Consider the following 20,970-nt stretch of genomic DNA (forward strand, 5'->3'; position numbering starts at 1 on the left):
TCTTAAAAATACTTGTTTTAGAATTTAAGAGACAAAAAAGGGTTGAAAAAGCAAGAAGACCTTAAATCTTAGGTAGGAAGAACACATAAAATTTTGTTCTCACTAAACTTATCTCTATTTTCAATATGATTCAATTAAGATATTAAGATTTTGATATAAGAATGGAAAACAGCTCACAAACTGACTTCTAAGTGCTTTTGTGAGAAAAAGAAAATTGTGTCACCATTCTGTCACCCATGAAGTGGGAACATGGACCTTTGCCACCCAGGTCTGTCCTTGCAGATCACTGATAATTCTGCAGGTGTGTGTGTGTGTGAACGGACAGACAACTTTTATCTAATACTTAATGTATATACATACTTACTAGTCTGAATAAGCACTAATATGCATATATAACGTATATGTGTATACTTTATGTCCAAATACATGCACAGGTTTATGTAAAACATAGGTATAATTTGAATTATGAAAAGTAGGTCATGAGGGCAAATATTAGTCCTAGTACACAGAACTATAGCTGGTGCATAGTAAGCACTTAGTAAATACTTGTTACATATGAATGGCTGTTATTTGTGTAATTTTTTTTATTTTACATATAGTGAGCACTTTTCCTACCATTTTTGGTAGCATAAGTTTTTAGAACTAATTATGTTCCTGTCTAAGCATACACCATTCTTTACTTAAGCTTTCTTTGGGGGAAATTTAAGTATTTTCCAATAGTCTACTATTAAAAACAACTTTTGGTAAATATTTTTATACATAATTAAGTATATATTGTTTTGTCACTGTATACTCTGAGAAATAAAAAAAAGTCAATGGATATAAATAGGCTTTTGAAAATCTTTAAGTTATTTTTGGGAAATATTAAATAAACTTCAGTTACTACAACAACGATGAAATATCTGCTCTCTGAGCCTTTACTAGCATTTGATATTTTAGATAAAAGATTGCAAATAAAGAACCCCAAATGTCAATAATGGCTGCCTTTGGTTGATGTGAGAGGGACTCTTGGTAGTGCACAAGAACAACTAAAGCATTACATATGAACACCCCACCACAAAGTGGCCTCGCTTGAAACATCTGTACTTACACTTCCCTGCAACTTAGGCTCTTCAATTTAATTAATTAATTAATTAATTGTGCTAGGGATCAATTGTAGGTTCTTCACACACTAAGTAGGCATGCCAACCTTAAAGGTACACTGTTTAATGTGGATTAGAAATTATTAATCTCAAATGCTTTATTACTTGACGCGGCATCATTCTTAAATTTATCTCAGAACACCAAGAAGAGTAAGAATTCTATGCACTGTAGACTTGAGTGACTGAATGAATAAGTAAATATTAGGAAGAGACACTGGGAAGAAGCCAGGGGCATGCCGGAAGGTGGCCAGGAGCATCTCTCCAACTGAGGAACATGTTCTATGTAATCTAATCCATCAGTCTTCACGGCCACTTGCACTACCTCCCTACAGTAAAGAAGTCAGGGCATCTTATAAGTGAGAAAAGACAATCCTACTCACCACAGAACAGACTGACAGAAAAGGACTGTCCGTTTCTTCCTCCTTTGTGCTTTTCTGGGGGAGTGATGGAATACCAAAGCAGCTGAACTGAAGAAATAAAAAATGAAGGCTTTCAATGGTGCAACACATAAAAGCGCTCATTATATGTAAAATCAAAAAAATACTTGCCCTCATGACCTACTTTTTACAATTCAATTTATACTCTCTCTAATATATATATATTAGATAAACCTATGTTGGAGAGCCAAGTCCTGAGAGAGCACAATGGGAGATTAAGAAAAGGGAAACTGGGACCAGGCGACCTGACCTTTCTGATGGAGCTGCAGTGACAGTGTCTCTGCCTCTGTCTTTATTTATACAAAGTTTAAAAAAAAAAAAAAAAAAAAAAAAGGAAAAAGCCCACAACAGGAGCAAGAGTGGAAGGTCTCAACCTCATTCTCAAGTCACCTGTACTTAGTTAATAAGAAAGAACATCAAGGGCACACATTTGTTCACATGTAACTATGCTAGATGTCAACCTTAGAGTTTATAGTCTGTTTCTGGCATTCTGTGTCCTTGAGACTGTTTTCGCTCTAATTTCAAGGACTTTGCTGACCTCAAGCTCAGCTGGGGCTTAACCACTCTCCAATTCCCAAGCTCACTAAAATTTTCACACACTAAGTGGATCTGATCCCAAATCCCCTAGAAATAGGTTAAAAAAAAAAAAAAAAGAGCCCAGGAACATTTCTTCTCCCTTTCAACAATTACATAGGAGAGCTATGAGCACAGGTGCTTTGTAACTTATTTGTGACACTCTGAAAAGTTGAGGGAGATACAACTCTTAAGACATAAAAATAAGGAATTTAATTTGTTTGACTGTTACAAGGATTCTGATTTTTTTCCATGTAAAAATTCAGTCCTGAACCCCAAGGTTTTATTAATTTATAATTATATAGTTCATATTAATAAAATGTAAATAGCAATTTAAGTGGCTTCTTTCTATTCTTAGCATTTCTCTCATATTTTGTTGAATAAATTTAAGGAGAAAATAATTCCATTGTCCTCCCCTACTAATGACAACAAGATACTGGACTTACTATCACAACCATACCTGAATTTCTGGAGAAAGATTGCAGGACCTGAGCAGTCTTAACTCTGCCATCCACCACTTGTGGAACTTTAAAGAGCAAACCTGCACCTTCCAAGGTCACCATTTCATCATCCATAAAGTGGGAACATGGGCCTTTGCCATGCAGATCCGTCCTTGCAGATCGCTAGTAGGTTCTGGTAGGGAAGGACGACACACAAGCAATTGATTAAAAGCTCCCCTTCCTAAAAGAAAAAAAAAAAAAAATCGTGCATGCCACGAGACAGGTCCGAGTCGGACGCAGGATAGCAGGACGCAGCATTGGCGCATGCGCAAGAACGGTTTTGAGGGCGCAGAACCTCGGGGCCAACGTTCTGCACGGCTTGTTTCTGCAGCCCGGGCTGGACCTCCGCGAGCGTCCAGGTCCCCAAGCATCCGGACCCTGGGTCTCAACCTGCCTCTGCCTCCGCCCTTGTCCCTCCTATTTCTGCCATCATGCGAGAGGTGCTGTGAGGGACGTTCCTCCAACTAGCCCAAAATATCTAAGCCACAGCCCAGCCCCACTCATTGTCCTGGCGCCCTCACTCGAGCCACACTTTTTCCGGCCCGGCTGGGCCCGGTCCGGTCCGCAGAACCACATAAACCGCTCAGTCCACGCAACACACAAAGGCAAGCCCGGAAAGCTAAGTCCCACAGCTGAACTCCGCTCAGATGCTTGGGGGCGGGTCCCAGGAGAGGGGCGGGGCGAGGAGAGCGCCACTGGACGAGGAGGCTTCTGATTGGTCAGATGTCACGGCGGCTTCGCGGGGGGCGGTCCCTCGGGCGCTTGGAAACAGTGAATGGAAAAGAGCTTTTATTATTATTATTACTGTTTAAGACAGGGTTTTGCTATCAGTTCAGGCCAGCCTTGAATTCATATTGTAGCCCAGGAGGGCCTCGAACTCGCAAACTGCTCAGACTCCCAAGTGCTGGGATTACAGGTGAGCATCATCCAACGCTGTGGATGGAGCGAGGCATCTCTATGCGGTGATCGAAGAATATGGGAGACGGTTAAATTCAAAAACAAAGACATACACACAAACCTTGTTAAGGTAAAAGACTACATAAAAATTTTATGTGTATAGGGCCTGGGAAAGGGGGCGTGGCTGAGAAGTCTGAAAAACAGGGATGACTGGCCTCAGAGAATTCTGGGGCCCTCCCAGACTACAAATGCGGATCTCTCAGCCAGAACCCCAGGAAACACTTGTAGGGTCACTTTTGCATGGCGAAGGATGGTTAGGCTTGCTGTCCTGTGCCCTGGGCAGAATGAGCACCCCAGAAGCCTGGCCTTAGCTAGCAATGCTCCTAAACTGAAGTTTGCAGTCTAGATGGGACTGAGGTGCAGCAGCTGGGAGGAGCCCCTCCTTGGTGTCCTGAGGCAGCACGGAGTTTGAAGTGCTTGCACCTCTTTTAAGTAGTCCAGTATGTTATGTTAGGAAAACATTTCTGCTTCTGTAAGCCTTCTCCCTCAAACTTGTGCAGTAGCAGGAGTATCATAATGTATTATTAGGCATGCAAGCTTTGATAAGGTAGTTAAACGCAAAGGACTCTGGATCCTAATCTGATACATCACTTATTATTGATACGGCCTTGGCTGAATCACTTAGCCTTAATCACATAACTTTTGCTAGGTTAATAGTAATAACAGTAGTCTATTAATAGCATAGTAACTATTTCACATACATGTTAGAATTAAATAAGTTAATGTAGTTGAGATGCTTAAACAGGTGCCTGGCACATAGGAAGCATTTTAAATGTTAACTGTGTACCTACTGTTGAATGTTTAATAGAGATGAATACCTCCTGGGCCCCACCACAAAATAAGCACTTGAATTTCTTAGACTCTGAAGACATATTTGGAAATTATTTATGGGCCTTTTCCTGCTTGAATATTGAGACAATGACTTAGTATTTTAACAGTTGAAGTCTTATCTGACAAAACTTCATCACTTTCTTTGGTCATCCATTTGGTGATATAGGTGAGTAATTTAATCTTCACCTGTCTTCTCAACAGTAAGATGAAAATAGTAGTGTAGTTACATAGATACAGTTGGTAAAGTCCTGAATCCAAACATTCACCAGTAAGAATGGACACTGGAGTTGGACAGTTCTAACCTCCTTCCAGCCTATAGAATATTAGTGGTCATTATTGGGGAGCTGGTGAGATGGCTCAGTGGTCTAAAGCACCTACTTAGAACAAGCTTAGCAAAGCCCAGGGACCATGGTTCAATCCCCAGCACCACATGCCAGCCAGCCCGCCCCCTGGTGGGCTGAGCTGGCCACACACACACAAAAAAAAAAAAAAAAAAAAAGAATATTAGTGGTCATTATTAAAGAATAATGATGGATAATCCATATAATTTATATATTTCTGGCACAAAAAGACATTAAATATTAGCTTTTTGACTTACATTCTTATCTTTTCAAATTTTGTACTTTGAGACTGCATTATTTTGTACCCAGATATGAGAATTGTAATTGGACTTTGAGTTGTTTAAAACTCATTTTGAGAAGTGGAACCTAAGATTTTGTTTCAACTGAATTTGAATTAAAAATAATCCTTAATGTTTTTGCCCCATACAACTGATAATGTCATCTCTATGCTAAAGTTGGCGAAACTGGGGAAAGTAGGATGTTTTTATGTAAATATAAATGAGTCTCCCATTTCACAAAGTCCATCACAAAAAAAAAAAAATGACTGTCAAAAATATGTGTGGAATGTGGGAAGATCCTAAGAAAAAGGTACTTCACTTAGCTCCTCTATTCCCTATCATAGCTGTCAACTCCCACCCCAACCCCACCCTGTACCGAGGATTGAACTTGGGACCTTGCGCATGCCAGTCAGGTGCTTATTCTGCTGAGCTCTCTCCTGGGCCCCAGTTTCTCCTAAACCAGGTTTTTGTAGAGAGAAATCTAGGTGTTAGAAAACTCATTTTAAAACCTACATGGAACTTCTCACTAGCCTCTTTCCTGTAGACTGGACATAAACATGGAGGACAGCAGGAGAACCTACCTAGATATGAAAACTTGAAAAGAGCCTGGGCAGATCAGTTGACACCTTATGAGATTTGCACAAATTGGTGTTCTTTCACTTCTGAGAGACCAAGAAGGTGAATATGTAAGGCCAACTGTCCCTGTGGAGTTCGAGAGATTACAAAGACTAGAGAGTAAGAGGGTTTATCCAGGTGCCTCTGTCGAAAAGTGGGCAGCTTTGTGCTCCTATTCAGTGGCTGACAGAGGTAGAGAGTTCTTTGTTTTCCTCCCAAATGTGGAAAGGCTGCCACCTAAAGTATCCATTAAGGAGACCTGAACCTCATTGATTTTGGGGAGAAAAAAAAAGCACTGAAGTAGATGCAGCTGTCAGAAAAAGTAGACTGTACATTCGAGGAAATATAAATGCTGTAGGGCAGAGGATAGTAATAAGAAAAAAGTAGCAACAAGCATAGCATAAACAAGACTTTTGGGAGTTAAATTATTTCTACATAGCTTAAATAGTTCAGCAGTTGAATTTAGAGAAGGTAGCCACTTTTGACCCAAAACATAGGCTATTTGATTCAAAGACAGATCCCAAACAACAGAGAAAAAGATAGAAATGGAAATCAAGAAGAAAGACAAAAGGAACAAAATCTACGTCTGTGAGACCTAGCAATCAACAAGCACAGAAGTTCCAAAGGGAAGAAAAAAAAGGAGGGGCAAGGGAAGGATTGATGGAAGAAAGGAATAAAAGTAGAATCAGTCCCTTGGTTGAAAATAAGGCCTGAATCTGCAGATTTGCCGTATTTCAGCCTGGATTAGTGAGTAAAGGAACACTAGATGTAAAGGCACCATTCTTTTTTGCGAAATGGGAATTGAACTCAGGCCTTGTGCTTGCCAGGCACAATTCTTACACGCTAAGAATAGAGAGAAAACTCATTAGTTTTCAGGCAGAAACCGTAAATTATTTAAACATAAAACTGGCATTGGACTTCTCTTTTGCAATACTGGAAGACAGGAATGTGTTCCATAGCAATATAGACTAGTATAGAAAAGGGGTTCCAATCCATCAGCCAAAATAAAATCACTTATCATGGGGAAAGATATTTAAAGATATGTAACAACTCAGAGTCTGCACCACTCAGGTCTCCCTAATCTGAGGAAACAATTTAAGAAAGGATCATAAACCAATGAATCAAAAACAGATACCCTGTTGGAGGACCACAAATTATAAACTGAGTCTAGGGGACATCCAAGCTTGTCCTTGTCCTGCCCTTTGAAGCAGACTTGGAACACTGAACCCCCCTACTCTTTTCTGGTCACAGTTGGGAGCCCTAAGGCTAATGCCTGCTGTGGTACTCACAGGGCAAGATAAAACATGCTGAAGAAGATAAGGCACCTGGGGAAACCACAGTTTCCTCATCACTACCCTCTCTTCTGGTCCTTGCAAGAATGCTTTGCTTTTGTCACTACCCCACTGTAGTAGTTGCTATTATTTATTCTTGAAACACCCACTGCCCTTTACCCATTGTCCTTGACTCTCGTGTAAGGAATACCTACCAAGGTTCTGGGGCCTCTTCGTTCCCTGCAAACAGTTGACCATCCAATATCTCTGCTGTACCCCCACTTGTCTCTTGCTCTTTCTTCTACCTGTAACACTTGACAAGAGATTTGGAACTCACTCCTGGTGTCCCTAATAACTGGCACCATGAAAGGTGAAAGTGTCCCTAGTAATACCCCACAAAAAATTACAGGAAAGGAAACAGAGAAACCCTTGTAAAATAATCAAGCTAAAGCAACATATATACAAAGAATGCAATAAATTATCAGCCACTATGTTAAATGTGAAAGAACTGAGTTATCCTATAGAAAAAGAGAAACAGGCCTATAATCCCAGCACTTGTGGCTAAGGCACGAGGATCATTACCAGTGAAGAGACCGGCCGAGACATAGTGAGACCCTGTGTCATAAAAAAGACCAGAAGGAAAAGAGAAACAATCTGAATCAAGCACTACAATCCAAGCCTTATCTTGCTTACAAACTATGTGAGAGGCTGGTTATAAAAAAAAACAGGCAATTTTAAAAAGACCAAAAACTTCAACTAATGAATGTTAAGAACAAAGGAATGACATGGAATTTATTTATGGATAAAAGGCACAATTTATAAAAAGTAGTATTGATTTTGCTAAATACATAGAGCAAAGACATACAAATTTAAGAACTTGATAAATAACATCTGAGAAAATACATTTTACTCAGAATTAATGTAAGAGCTTTAAAAAGAAATACATGAATAGTATAATTAATATTATTGATTTGAAAATCCACAGAAAACATCTCTAGAATAAAGACTATGTTTTTGCATCTATATTTACGAAAATTGCTTCTGTCCTTTGTGAGTCTTGTCCCCAGCTGATTAAAATGTTTTTAACTAACCCGAGACAATAAGCAATCAAAGAAAACCTTAACACCTTCCAACTCCCCGCACGGCATCCACACACCTACCTGCATCAGCGTCCATTTAGATTATGTTTTGGTATGGGAGAAAAAGCTGTGCTCCCAGCTAAGGAGCCTGCCTCCTTAGTCACTAGATTACTTCAATTCCTGTCACATGCAAACCTAACTCTAGTAGCACCTGTCTCCTGTGACGTCATTCCTTTCCTCTTTATTAGATCTTCCCCATTAACAATCAAGTTTGCTGTTTTCTTTTAAAAAACAAAACACTTTGGTTAAGGCTTCTATAGGACCATGTCTCTGTGCTGCTATGACAAAATGTCAAAAACTCAGTGGTTAACACATGACAGAAACCTAGCCCTCGCTGTTCTGGAGACTGGGAGTCCAAGTTCAAAACACCTACAGATTCTCTCTGCTGAGGGCTCACTCCCAGGTTCCTAAACACCTAACTACCACTTGAATTCTCACCTGGAGTTTACTGAGCCCTCTCTAGAAGGATATTGATCCTGTGCTATGCTGTGATCGCACTGGGGATGTGACTTCTTCCATTGTGTGACTTCTGGGGCAGATACATTTATCCTGTAGCAGTCCTATTTTCCTCCCTAGCAACCATTTCATTTATTTTCCTTTTAAGAAAAACTTCCTGAAAAAGTAGACAGTGATCTCAAATTTTACTCCTTTTACTCTTCATTCAGATGACATTTATTGTCTGGGAAAGTAAAGATGCAAGGGCTGGCCTGATAAGTCAGCGGACTAAAGCGCTGCCTTCTTAGGCAGAACACAGTGGGCAGTTCGATCCCCAGTGTGCCATGCTGTCCCGCGCCCCAGAGTGCACTGAGATGGCAGGAGATTGAAACTGGGTGTGGCTGTACGCCTGTAATCCCAGCACTTGGGAGACTGTAAACAGGAGAATCCTGAGTTTGATCTATGTAGTGAGACCCTGTGCATCCTGCCCTAAATACAGGGGGGAAAAGGTAAAAATGCAAAAATAATATACTTCGAATTTTGTAAAATTATGTGTTTGTGATTTTAAGTTTAATTATACAACACAGAGGAAAAATGTGAGGACACATACCAGATAGTTCATGAGCATAATGTGGATTATTAATGGGAAAGACTGGTATTAGTGTGAATAGGAAATGGAAACTCATAAGACTATCTCCCAAACTCTTAACAAAAAAAGAAATTTCACTTAAATTTTATCTCTATGCTTGTGGAAGATGAAGGAAGTGATAATTTCTGTCAGTTTGACAAAGAAATTCTCCAAGCATATTTTTAGTACAAATAACACCTCCAAGTATAATGTATGTAATCAGAAAATAGACAATCATACTATGAATATGTCTTCAATTTTCCTTGTGGGACTGTGGAGAACCTGACTGCTTCAAAGCTCGGAGGGATTTAAGGATACCTAAGGATGTGACCCCATTGTCTAGTGCAGGTGCACAGTGGAATATAGTTCTAGAACCATGACTTCGCACAGGGAAACGTGCATGTGCTGGGTACAGTGCTATATGAGAATGTAAATATGAGATAACCTGTATAAGAACTATACAACAAAAACACAGGCGATTCTTGCTCTTGAGCTCTCTGCTTTGCTCCATGATACCTATTGTTGTTGCTGATGTCTTACACATATGTATTCTTTAACCTTGGGCCCTCACCCATGAAAATCTCCTTTGCCAACCCCCCAGCAAGGCCACCAGAGACAACAAAACAAAAGGGAGATTGTGTTTCAATTTAACATCTAATTAGATTAGTTTATGAAGGATAGTGTTTTTCTAGCTGCAGAAAAGTGAAGAATAATCTTTATTTTATTTTTTTTTATTTTTTTATTTTTTTTTTGGCAGAACCGGGGATTGAACTCAGGCCCTTGCACTTGCCAAGAAAGCACTTGTTCTACTGAGCCATCTTCCCAGCCCTGATCTTTAAATATTTTCTGATATAATTTTTTGCTTCTAGGTTTTTAGAAGACTAGTATTTTTATTTTTTATTGTTACTTTAAGACAAGAATGACTAAAAGGTTAAATTTTGTGACAGGTAATAAGAAGCAAAGCAAAATTTTCTATAGTATTGGGGCAATAAGGAGCAATCCATGTTGTTACTACAGAGGTTACTTTCAGTAGGAGAGTTAAAACCAAAAGAAGCAAAGAACAACAAAAAAAATTGCACTAAAATTATAGTATAATAAACATTTATGTAAAAATAATTATGTCAATTATATATAGATTGAATAAAAATTTAAAATTTCTAATTTATTTTTGTAAGGATACAATTTCAGGACCTTCAAGTATCTAAAAGTTTAGTTCCTTTAACTTCCTCAGTTTTTGTGGTTTATTTTACATTTGAGAAACTACATATTTTGAGTAGCTGGTTTTGGGGGCCTGTTAATGGTTTCAGAACCAAAACTTTTGGTTATTCTTTACTTTTGGTTATTCTGTTTGTTATTCCACACTGTTGGTTATTCTTTACTTTTGAAACGAATCTTTATAATTTATGCTTCTGATTTCTGATGGTGATGAAGGTTGTTGGAAACTGTATCAGCTGTGTTTGAACCTTTACATCAGTCTCATGCATTTACTCAATGCAATCAATACTAGCTCATATCTTTCCAATAAAATTTAAAGTTCTCCATGAAAACTATACCTGGAAAAATGCTACCTGAAACAGTATGACCAACACCTCAAATTCTCCTAAATCTTGCTATACAAGTACAAAGTGTCTCGAGTGGGCTACACCAAGAAAAAGAAAGCCACTAAGAGAGCCTGCATATTTATTTACCCATTGGATGTAGAGACCTGTCATGAGAGTTACATAAATTTAATCTCTAAAGCTGTTGGGGTCTAAGCCAACTTTGAGGTTCCTATCCTCAGGGCCAAGGCCACTTATTTACAAAAGAACAGTTCTGATCATTTGAGATTTGGATGAAATTGCATGCTCATAACTCAACACAGGGTTATAGTGACCAACATCATTTGTTTGATGCCGATTTTCCTGAATTTTACCAAGGACGCTTTGTACTGTAATTTCCTCTTCTTGGAACGCTTTAGCACCTAGATATCTGCTTTGGTCACACTCTTTCTGCAAATGGCACCATGTCAGTGTCTTCCTTTTCCATTCCCACCCACTCTACCATAAAGCTATGTCCTTTACCCTAGTTGATTTTTCTCCATAATTATGTTCACCTGACAAAATACAGTGCTGCTTCTGTACTCCTTCAGCAGAGTGTAAGCTTTGTAGGGATTTATTGGTAGTGGAACAAGACTATATATTTTGTTTACTGCTGAAAAGGGCCTAGAAAACTGCCAGATGTGAAGTACAAGCTTAATAATTACACAGATTATTGACTGAGTGAATGAATAAAAGATACTGCTTATTGGGAATCAGCCTGTCTGAGAAAGGTCCTTTAAAGATAGGGTTCAATTACAGACCACCTCCTTTGCCTCACGCCATCACGGGTCGTTAGGCAAAGAAGAAAGTTATGGGACTCCAGGTGTGCTGAGCAGAAGTAACCATCCATCCAAAATGCCTTGGAGAGTGGGAAGTGAAAACAGGGGTGAGAGGTCGTGACCCCCTTCCCGCCGCGCTCCTGCCCAGCCAGCCAATGGGGGCTCAGCTGCATTGGCCCGGCCCACGCCGTCCTCCTATTGAGTGTGCCCAAGCACAGGGGAGGAGAGGGAAGAGGCCTTGAAAGCCAGCGCCTTCGCTCCTCTCTGCAAACCACGAGGACTCGTGGAGCCCTTTGCGATTTTCCTTTCCCTCTAGTGTGGCTTTTGGCGGTGGGGTTTAACCTGTGTCGCCGATATCCACTGAGATCCAAGGTAAGGAGGGACCTTCCTTTTTACAACTGTGTGACTAGGAAGGACTACGGTGGGATACATCTGTGGCAATAAGGAAGGGGATGTGGGCGCTGGGCCAAGGTCCGAGAAGAGGTGCCGACAGGATCCCACCGGGGGTCGGGGGGTGTCTAGGTTTTGGGCCTGGATGGCACTGCACTGAGAAGCGCAGTTCCAGGTGAGGGTCTGCTGTCACCAGTTTGGGGGTGGTGGGGAGACCAGAAGTGGGGCACGTGGTCCACGGGTAACCCATACTCTTCGGATGCAGACCCAGGATCGCTTTTGATTTATGCAGAGGCCGCTTTTTAATCTAACAGAGCTAGTATTGTAATCCCGCTTTAACTAGGCCTGATGAATTCGGCAGACCCCAGCCCCACCGCACCTCCCCGTGCCCCCATCTTTCCTTCAATCTCAGTCTGCTCCTGCGAGCTGTGCGTCTGTGTTTTAATCCAGGCTCCCTCAGAGCAGCTTCCTGCCTGAAAACAAAGCACCTAAAATTTTTGCAATCTCAAGTGTTAATTCTCTTTCGACTACTCTACCTAGCAAAGTTCTACAAACAGTAGCTCCACCCCTTCGCCCCCAGAGTGACCTAAAATTGCCCTCTGCAGACTGCGGAAGTTGTCAGCGACTGCCTTCCAGCCAAATTCGAGTACAAGTTGATGACATGTTTTTATCTCTGGGAATTTGACACATAGGTGTAAATGAAAGGCTATAAAAAATTCCTTCATAAGAGTACATTGTGCTCTATCAGAATTGTAGATATCATATAGTAGATTTAGACTCTTGGCTCAGCGGGATACAGGAAAAAATGAGAAAAGTGGAATTATGAGAGTAAGGGAAAGAAAATGTCAAGATGCAAGGCATTGTTAAAGATAATTGTGTAGTACTGTGGTGCCCTGTAAGCCAGGTGAGTGCACTTGCTCCTTTAATCCTGGCAGAGGTGTGTTCTGTAGTAGTCCTTGCTTAAATGGTTTGAAAACAATCTCAAAATGTCTGTTTTTGGAAGAGGCTGCTAGCTAGTTGAGCTATCAGTGGATTCCTAGTAAGTAGAAGACTGCAGTGGATTGAAGAAATGTAGAGTAAAGCATGGAAGACTGAGGAAAAAAAAATTTTAGTATGTGTAATTTTTATTGGTACACTTTAGATATACATAATGATAATATAGGGAATTTGTACCTGAACACATCTCTTCCTTTTTTCCCCATCCTCCTCCCCTCCAGCCTCTCTTCCCTGCTTAGTTACAAAAGCATTATTTCCATTTATTTTTTCCTTCTGTTCTTTTTCTTGTCCTTTCTTTTTCCCCTCCCCACCCCACTGGAAATCTTGCCATTTCCAAATGCCTGTTCTGTATTTTGTTCCTTATGGTAAGTGCAGCCTGTTCAGCTGTTTTCCATACAGTAAGTGAAGTGTTGTATGTGTGGAAAAACTTCTATTTAAACTCCAGGTCTTCCGCCTCTCAACTCTGTCACTTTCAAGTGAGTCATTCAACTTTATTGTTTTCTTTTTCTTTCCTTTTTTACTAAAAATACCTTAATCCATCAGCCTAGGAATGGTTTTTAGGATCAAAAATCATGATTGTAAAGCACTTACTACAATGCCTGGCAAATGGTGGGTGTTGAATAAATGGCAAGAGTTATTTTTATATTACAGATTTCTATTAAAGTGTGGAATCTTAATTTAACATGATTATATTGTTTCCTATAGGATTTTTTTAATGACCTTTTTCATGGATGAGAGGCTCCTAGGCTGAAGTATTTTTCTCACTTTGATTTTATTTTTTAAATCACTTTGATTCTATAAAACATTATTTCTTTTAGGAACCCCCCTTTAGATGACTAGACTTAACCTAAAGCACTAGAGAGAAATTAGAGTTCAGCTCCTTTATCCTTCCCAAAACTATTTTAGAATAAAACATGTTTAAATTAGATTTGACTGATACATTTTATATATACATAACAATCATATAACAAAACATTTTTAAGATATTTCACAACCAAAATCTTTTCAGACCTGTTATAAAACAGTTTCTTAAATCAGTATACTATTACTATTTTAATTCAAATGTTTGCACCTTTAATATTTTAAACTACATAAAGACATGCTACATATTCCTATTGTTCTCTACAAGTAAATTGATTTTTGTCTCACCTTTTTTAGTTTTCACTCTCGTAGCTTACTGTTACTCGAATCAGTGAGGGCTAAGGGGCTGCTGGATGATCTATACGATGAACAGTATTCTGTACTATTCTTTTTTTTTTTTTTTTTTTTTTGCGATACTGGAGAATCAAACTCAGGACCTTGTGCATGCCAGGCAGGCACTTAAAGCTGCTGAGCTGCATCTCTGGCCTGATGGACAGTATTTTGATCTCACATGTTTAGTACACTTACAATCAAGCAGCAATTTGTATGTTTTGCAGCCGAGCTGCTCTGTTTCCCAGTGGATCAAGCCTTCAAGAAGCTGCCAGCGCATACTTTAGATGTAGTCAATCTCAGAATGTATTGCTATTTTACTGCTGTTGATAAGCCTAGTACACTCAAATATTGTAATTTTGCAAAGCTGCGTTAACTAAAGTCTTGACAAAGCACGACCCCAGCAGAAAAGCCTAAGTGCTATAGTCAGCTTAGCATCATGGCTTTCTTGTGTCAGTTGTTGGAACGTTGAAGAGACATTTTACAAAATCCAGCTGCAAGATCCCAGATAGAACAATCATTGGGCTCTGGGCTATCAACCACCACTTCACATAGTTATAGTTTGATTGAAGAAGATCTGCCATCTTCCTCATCCGGGCAAAGTTTTAGAATCGCCACATGTAAAAGACATTACTCTGCACCTTTCGTATACGCTCCTCAATTGCATCTAGGGTATCCTTTAGCTGCTTGCTTTTCTGTTTGTGGTCTGACTCAGACCCCTCATATACTCCGAAGTTGAGGTAGACTTGTATGAAACCAAAGTGATTTTTCTTTTTTGTTTTAAATAGACAAAGTTGATAGTAACCTGGCTCTTAGGTAGAGAAGTTAATCTGGTGCCGAACATCCTGGGAGGTTTCTCTGAGGAAACCCTGTGGGGAGTGTGCTGTGGCAGCAACGTGCTGGCCGTGTGACATCCCCAGTATCAGACTGATGAAATTTAGGAAGATTATGGGTATACAGACTAAAGGAAATGTTCATTAAAGTCTAAATTCTATCTGGACCTGTTTAAATGCTAATAGAAGGACCCAGAGGGCACAAGTTGAAATAGAGAAGAGCGATCACTAATGTATCACTTGGATCACAGGCGGAGGAATGAGCTAAAGGAAAGGGGGAGACGCCCTCCTGTTTCAGGAAAGAAAAAGACCAGCCCCTGTGCGGTAAATCTGTAGATTTCTGGGTAGGAAGCTGAGGGTGTGTTCCATGCCTCACTTTTTCTCACCATACTTTGTAGGCCTTGGAGAAATTTCAGTGTTTCTTTGTTTCCTAAGATTTGCTCCCTTAAAATTTTTTTTAGAACCTGATTCTGTCAGATTTATCTGTATAACCTAGAATGTTTCTGCAATGTAGTTTAAAAATAACCCTAAAATTGCTAATAGCTCACCAGTATCTGTAGGAAGTGGGCTTTTCTTGTTTTTGAGAGATTTTACTTTTTAAAAAAATGTGTTTAGTATGGGGTCTCTAGGGTCTCACTACATAGATCAGACTCATACTGATCCTCCCGTTTTCAGCCTCCCAAACGCTGGGATTACAGGTGCATGCCACCATGCCCAGTCTTTACTTTCTATATGAGTTAAATTGTCCCTTATGGGAGAGAAGGGAGATATCTCAGAACAAGTACCTGCCTCGCAAGCACAAGGTCCTGAGTTGAATCCCCAGAACCACACACACAAAAAAACCTAGTCTAAATTGGCCCTTATGTGCATTTTAATTTCTACGATCTATTTTTTCCAATGCCATTAGCAAGAATAGGGGGACATGTTCTGAGAAACTAGAAAGGGATTAGATAAAGATTTAAACTGACTTCCTAGGCCTGTTCAGGCAAATTGCTAAAGGGAAGATCTTGAAGGTGCTGGGAAGAGTTGAGTGATTTAAGTGAAAGCGGTTTAGGTGATTAGCTTCCTCAAACTAAAGTCAGCCAGCTGTGGTGGCACACAGCTGCCCGACACTCAGGATGCTAAGGCAGATCACAGGACTGCGAGGCCATCCTGAACTACATGAGACTGTGTCAAAATGAAATGAGCCAAAAAGTCAGTGTGAGCCTTCAGACAACTTGATAGGTGATGAGAAAATGAGGGCTCATTTAGGATTTGATGGTGTTTTCAGAGCACTCAGTGAGAGAGCATGAGACTGCTCAACTAATTGGAAGAGAGTAGTAGGAAATGGGGGACAGGAGTTTAAGGCTATTTGAGAGTTGAAGTAGTCGTTATGGAAAAGCCCGAGTTAACGTCAGAGATGCTGGAGTGCAGGAAGGTAAGGGTGTTTCAGATGAACTTTAGGAATGAACTTGCTCAGAACAGCCTGTGTTGAGGAGTAAAGGCAGAGGGAGCTTTTGCTAGCAACGGAGACCCTCAGTGACTATGTGTGGATTTGTGACCAGAAATGACATTCTAAGAGATGGTGGCATATTACAGTTGCACATGTTTGAAGAGTAATACTGTGTTGGCACAGGTGCGCTATCAATGTTACAGGTTAGAATACACAGGTAAGGCAGACGTGATGGAGAGAGTAATCAGTACTTAGTAAAGAGCCGTTATGCCAGGTGATGTGAGTTTGAGCCATATTCTAGTTCTCTGAAGTTGGCTTTGGTACCGTCTCTTTAGAGATTACACTGATTTTTTTTTTTCAGAGAAATGAATTTTTGGTTAAATTGTTATAGCTCCTAAGTGGTAGGATGGAGAATAAATCCTGGGAGGATGGAAGAAACAAAATATAGTGGTCAATATTAGAATTATTTTATGGTAGAAAATGTATTAGAGAAGACAATAGGTCAGTTACAAACCTAATATGGGCTTTAATACATCATTGATCCTTTTTTTTTCTTTTTGTCTTTGTGAGGTTCTTGCTATGCAGTTCAGGCTGGCCTCAAACTTGCAGTGATTCTCCTGCCTCAGCTTCCCAAGTGCTAGCATTACAGGAATGTGACACCACACCTGGCTTAATCTGTTTCTGCAGAGATTGTGTTTTCTAATTGTACTTTTCACAGGTCCTATTTGTTTAACTTTAAAATACTGTTTTTCCTCATTAGTGCCTGAATCCTGATCCATGGACAAGATGGCAGATTCATTCTTTTCTAATTTTGGAGTGCTACTGTTGGAGGAATTAGACAATGAAGACTTAAATAAATTCAAGTTACTTTTAAAGGAGACCACGGAAACTGGACACTGCCTGATGTCCTGGGCTGCAGTGAAGGCAGCCAGCCGAAAGCAGCTTGCTAACCTGATAAACGAGCACTATCCTGGAAAACAGGGCTGGAATATGATTCTCGGACTCTTTGACAAGCTCAACCTGAAGGATCTGTATGAGAGAGCAAAAACGGAGACCAACTGTGAGTGATGCCAGGCCAGATATGGGAGGAAGGAGGGAAGTACTTCCTAGAGCTCACTGGAGTGATTCTGTAAGACATTTAGGGATTAAGTGATTCTGAAGGATATACGTGTGATTATCCATTTGGGTATCACACGTGGCAAGCTTGTTGGGTCACTGGAGAAGCTTGGGAAAAAGTTTTGGGTACAGTTTTTCAGCCTGGCTCCAAATGATCCTGTGTGTCTTTGCCTAAATCACAGTTGTAGGTTACTCTATGACTAAATCATATTTGATATTCTAAAATGAGTAATGGACTAAAATTTACTGAACCACAAAACCAAGTTCAATATTTTTAGTTACCCCTGAAGTGCAATATTAGTCATTTAAAATTCCTTCTTGATATACAACATTTTAGAGCTACAAGTGTGCATCTAGTGTCTCCTCTGAGGCTTACCATGTCTCCCTGACAGGGAAGGAAACAGATCTCTTTTGCAGGGAGGGGATGACAAGAGGTCTCCTCCTCAGTGTTATTGGTACCATATCACATCGAATCCAAAACTAAGCTGATGGAGCTTGAGACTTGGTGGTCGTCAGGGAACTGAACCCCTGAGGAGAATGCTTGTGCCTCTTGCAGTCACCAGAGTTTGTTGTACTCTACAAATCTCATTTGCTGTTCTAACCTGTTGCAGGGTCAGAGGCCACATTACCAGAGATGGATGAGGCTGAGGAGAGACAGATGGAGCTGAGTGAGTAGATAAGTTCCCACACCCCTGACATTTGATCTTTTCAAATATGACTGGAGGTTTAACTCTCAAAGGGTCATTGTTCAACACTTGGTAACTTCGGACACATTGCCTGCTCCCTGGATATCATTCAGAAAGAGTCAACAAAATTAGCTTTCTGGCAAGGTCAAGGGTATGTTGAGTCAGGGCACCAAGAGTGTAGTATTTGAAAATGCCCAGTCAAAAGTTGACAGTCTAATAAGCAAGATATATTCATGTTTGTGTGTTTTATGGACTATAACTGAGTTGTCATAGACCGTAAGACTTATTGCATCTGTTACCTTTCTTTAAAGATGGTGCTGTTACTGAGCTCCAGGCTTGGTGACTAGTACACATAAAGCGTAATTTCTAGAATTGGGTGCACTCAGGCCTAGTTCAACTCCAATTCCATTTCCCTCTTTTGTTGTTGTTGCTATCATTAACGGGGATCAAACTTGGGATGCTGTGCTTGCCAGGCAGGCGCTTGTGCTACTGAGCTATATCCTGGGCTCTCCCTCATTTTGTTTTGAATTCTATAGTTGAGGTCTAGTTTCTGTGAATTAATGTAGAAAAACAAACAGGTGATGAAACTTTAGAAAGCAGTTTTTCTGGGTTAAAAATAGTCACATTTCATTAAAGAAATAAAGGACAACTACTTTGGCAACAATAATAAATACAAATAGCTTATTTTAATACATGTCTATAATGTTAACCCCTTACAGTGACCTTAGTTTTTGATCTACAATTTTTTTCTTGTGGTATAAGAAACTAAAAGCTGTCTTCATTTTAATTTATTTTTTAATATATTTTATTGAGAAAGAGGTAGCTGTGAGACAGTTTTAAAACAGTTATAATACATCGTATATTGTCTTTCTAGTAGTTATTCGTAATACAAGATGCAGACATGATCTTGTCTAAACACTATTAGTTCAGAACTTCTTATAAAATTGTTAACATAAATATACAGCTACTTCCATTTTCACTTAAAGCCTAACGGTTATTGTAATATGGGCAGATATATACATACAGGTAAAATAGTAGACTCTTTGGAAACTACACAGTGAAAATAAGAACAGCAATGACTGATGCTTCAGAGTGTACCAACACAACACTAAATTATAATATAAGGAATTTTTACCTGGATAATCATGGTTTTTGTTTTAACAAGTTTTGGCTATGTGTCCACATATTTTTTTAACTTAACATAAGCAAAACATGCATATTTTAACACATTCCCACCAGCTTGAACCATCAGTGGTATATGCACCAGAGGTACAAGCCGATCTAATCATTTTCACTAGTCTTTTTACTAATAAAATTAATAAGGGGCCCAATGGAGAACAGTCATGAGTGTAGCTCAGGAGGTTCAAGCCACCCACCAGCAAGACATATGAATTACAGGCCTGTTAATGTACTAAAAATTTTAATTTTTTGTTTTTTGTCCTTTAGGGAAGGGTCTACACGGTGTTCAGGGTCCCACTACTAGATCAGACTCATAGTGATCCGCTGTTTACGGCCTTCCAAGAGCAGGGATTATAGGCGTGCCAGCACACTGAGTCTCAATCGCCCTCTCAACGAGGGCTCGAACCCTCGGCCCCTGCGCCTGCTTGCAGGCACTTTAGTCTGCTGAGCTATTTGCCCAGCCCTTCGTATTCAAAAATTTAAATGTCACAGAAGTACATAAAACAAATTTCTCATGCTCTCCACCTCCTTCCCCAATCTTGCTATTTAGAAATATGCACCAGTATTAAAATTTTTGTGCACAACCTTTGTTAGATTTGTAGTTACAAAGTTCAATTTTTGCAGGATAGGATTACACATTTTTTGGAAACTTGCTTTCTTGTTCAGCTTTGACTTTTTGCATATTTGCATTTACTTGTACTTTCTTCAAAAGTTTCCACTTGTGCTGTGCTAGTGCAGTCTTTCAACTTTTTAATTCAACAAATCTATTTGACACTTGTGTGCAAGGAAATGTTAGATTCTGGGTGTATGAACTGTTAATGTAGCCTCTACCCAAGCCCAGCTTTTCTTTAAAACAAAAGCTTGTAAAATTTACTGTGAATGAAAAATCCACTGAGTTTTGAGAATATATGAAAGGAACCATTTTGGAAAAGTGTCATTTAAATGAAAAGTTAGAAGAAAAATCAGATTTAGGGAATACTAAAACACTTCTTATCCTATTTGGATATTTGAGAATTTCAAAAACTTTTTGCTTCATTTATTACTGATTCGTTAATTTTCATTTCTGTTTTTATGTATTTGGTACAAGGTCTCGCTATGCATCTTGGACTCAAAGTGATCCTCTAGTGTCAGCCTGCCTAGCACTGGGATTACCTGTGTGTGCCAGGTCTTGGTGTCCAACTTGGCATCCCCCTGGGTGGGGCTAGTGCAGCATGTGGTGCCGAGGATTGAACCCCAGTCCCTGAGTTTGCCTAAGCAGGGACTTAGTCCACTGAACTATCTCACCAGCCCTTCATTTCTATTTTACTTTTATGTATTTGGTACAAGGTCTCACTACCCAGCGGCTTGCACTCAGTGATCCTGTTTTCAGCCTCTACAGCTCTGGATTACAAGCTTGGGCCTCATGCTCTGTCTCATTGGCTGGCTTGGCGTGCCCAGGGGTGGGACCGGTGTGGTTTGTGGTGACGGGGATCCTTTTTTATTTTTAAGCTGGATTATTTTCTTTTTTCTTTTTTCAAAATTTTATTGATAAACAGATAGCAATGAGACAGTTTAAAATCAAATCGAAAGTACAGTTTCAACAAATAATACACTGCATATATTCTTCTTAGTGGTTAATTGCTGTACAAGATGCAGACTTGAGAT

The 20,970-nt window shown here is 39.8% G+C and overlaps 1 protein-coding gene and 1 pseudogene across 1 annotated transcript in view; one reads left to right on the forward strand and one right to left on the reverse strand.

Moving 5' to 3' along the window:
- Positions 1-14,517: 14,517 nt before the first annotated feature.
- LOC101566164 lies at positions 14,518-17,124 on the reverse strand (annotated as a pseudogene).
- Positions 17,125-17,131: 7 nt separating this feature from the next.
- The window catches only part of Nlrp14 (NLR family pyrin domain containing 14), a 37,586-nt gene continuing 33,747 nt past the window's right edge, over positions 17,132-20,970 (forward strand). Inside the window, exons 1-2 of the mRNA XM_023708136.1 lie at positions 17,132-17,405; positions 18,073-18,129. Coding sequence (XP_023563904.1) covers positions 17,132-17,405; positions 18,073-18,129 — 331 coding nt within the window. The remainder of the gene's footprint in view (positions 17,406-18,072; positions 18,130-20,970) is intronic.

This window comes from Octodon degus, unplaced genomic scaffold (genome assembly GCF_000260255.1).
Source record: "Octodon degus isolate 3935 unplaced genomic scaffold, OctDeg1.0 scaffold00334, whole genome shotgun sequence".
NCBI lineage: Eukaryota > Metazoa > Chordata > Mammalia > Rodentia > Octodontidae > Octodon > Octodon degus.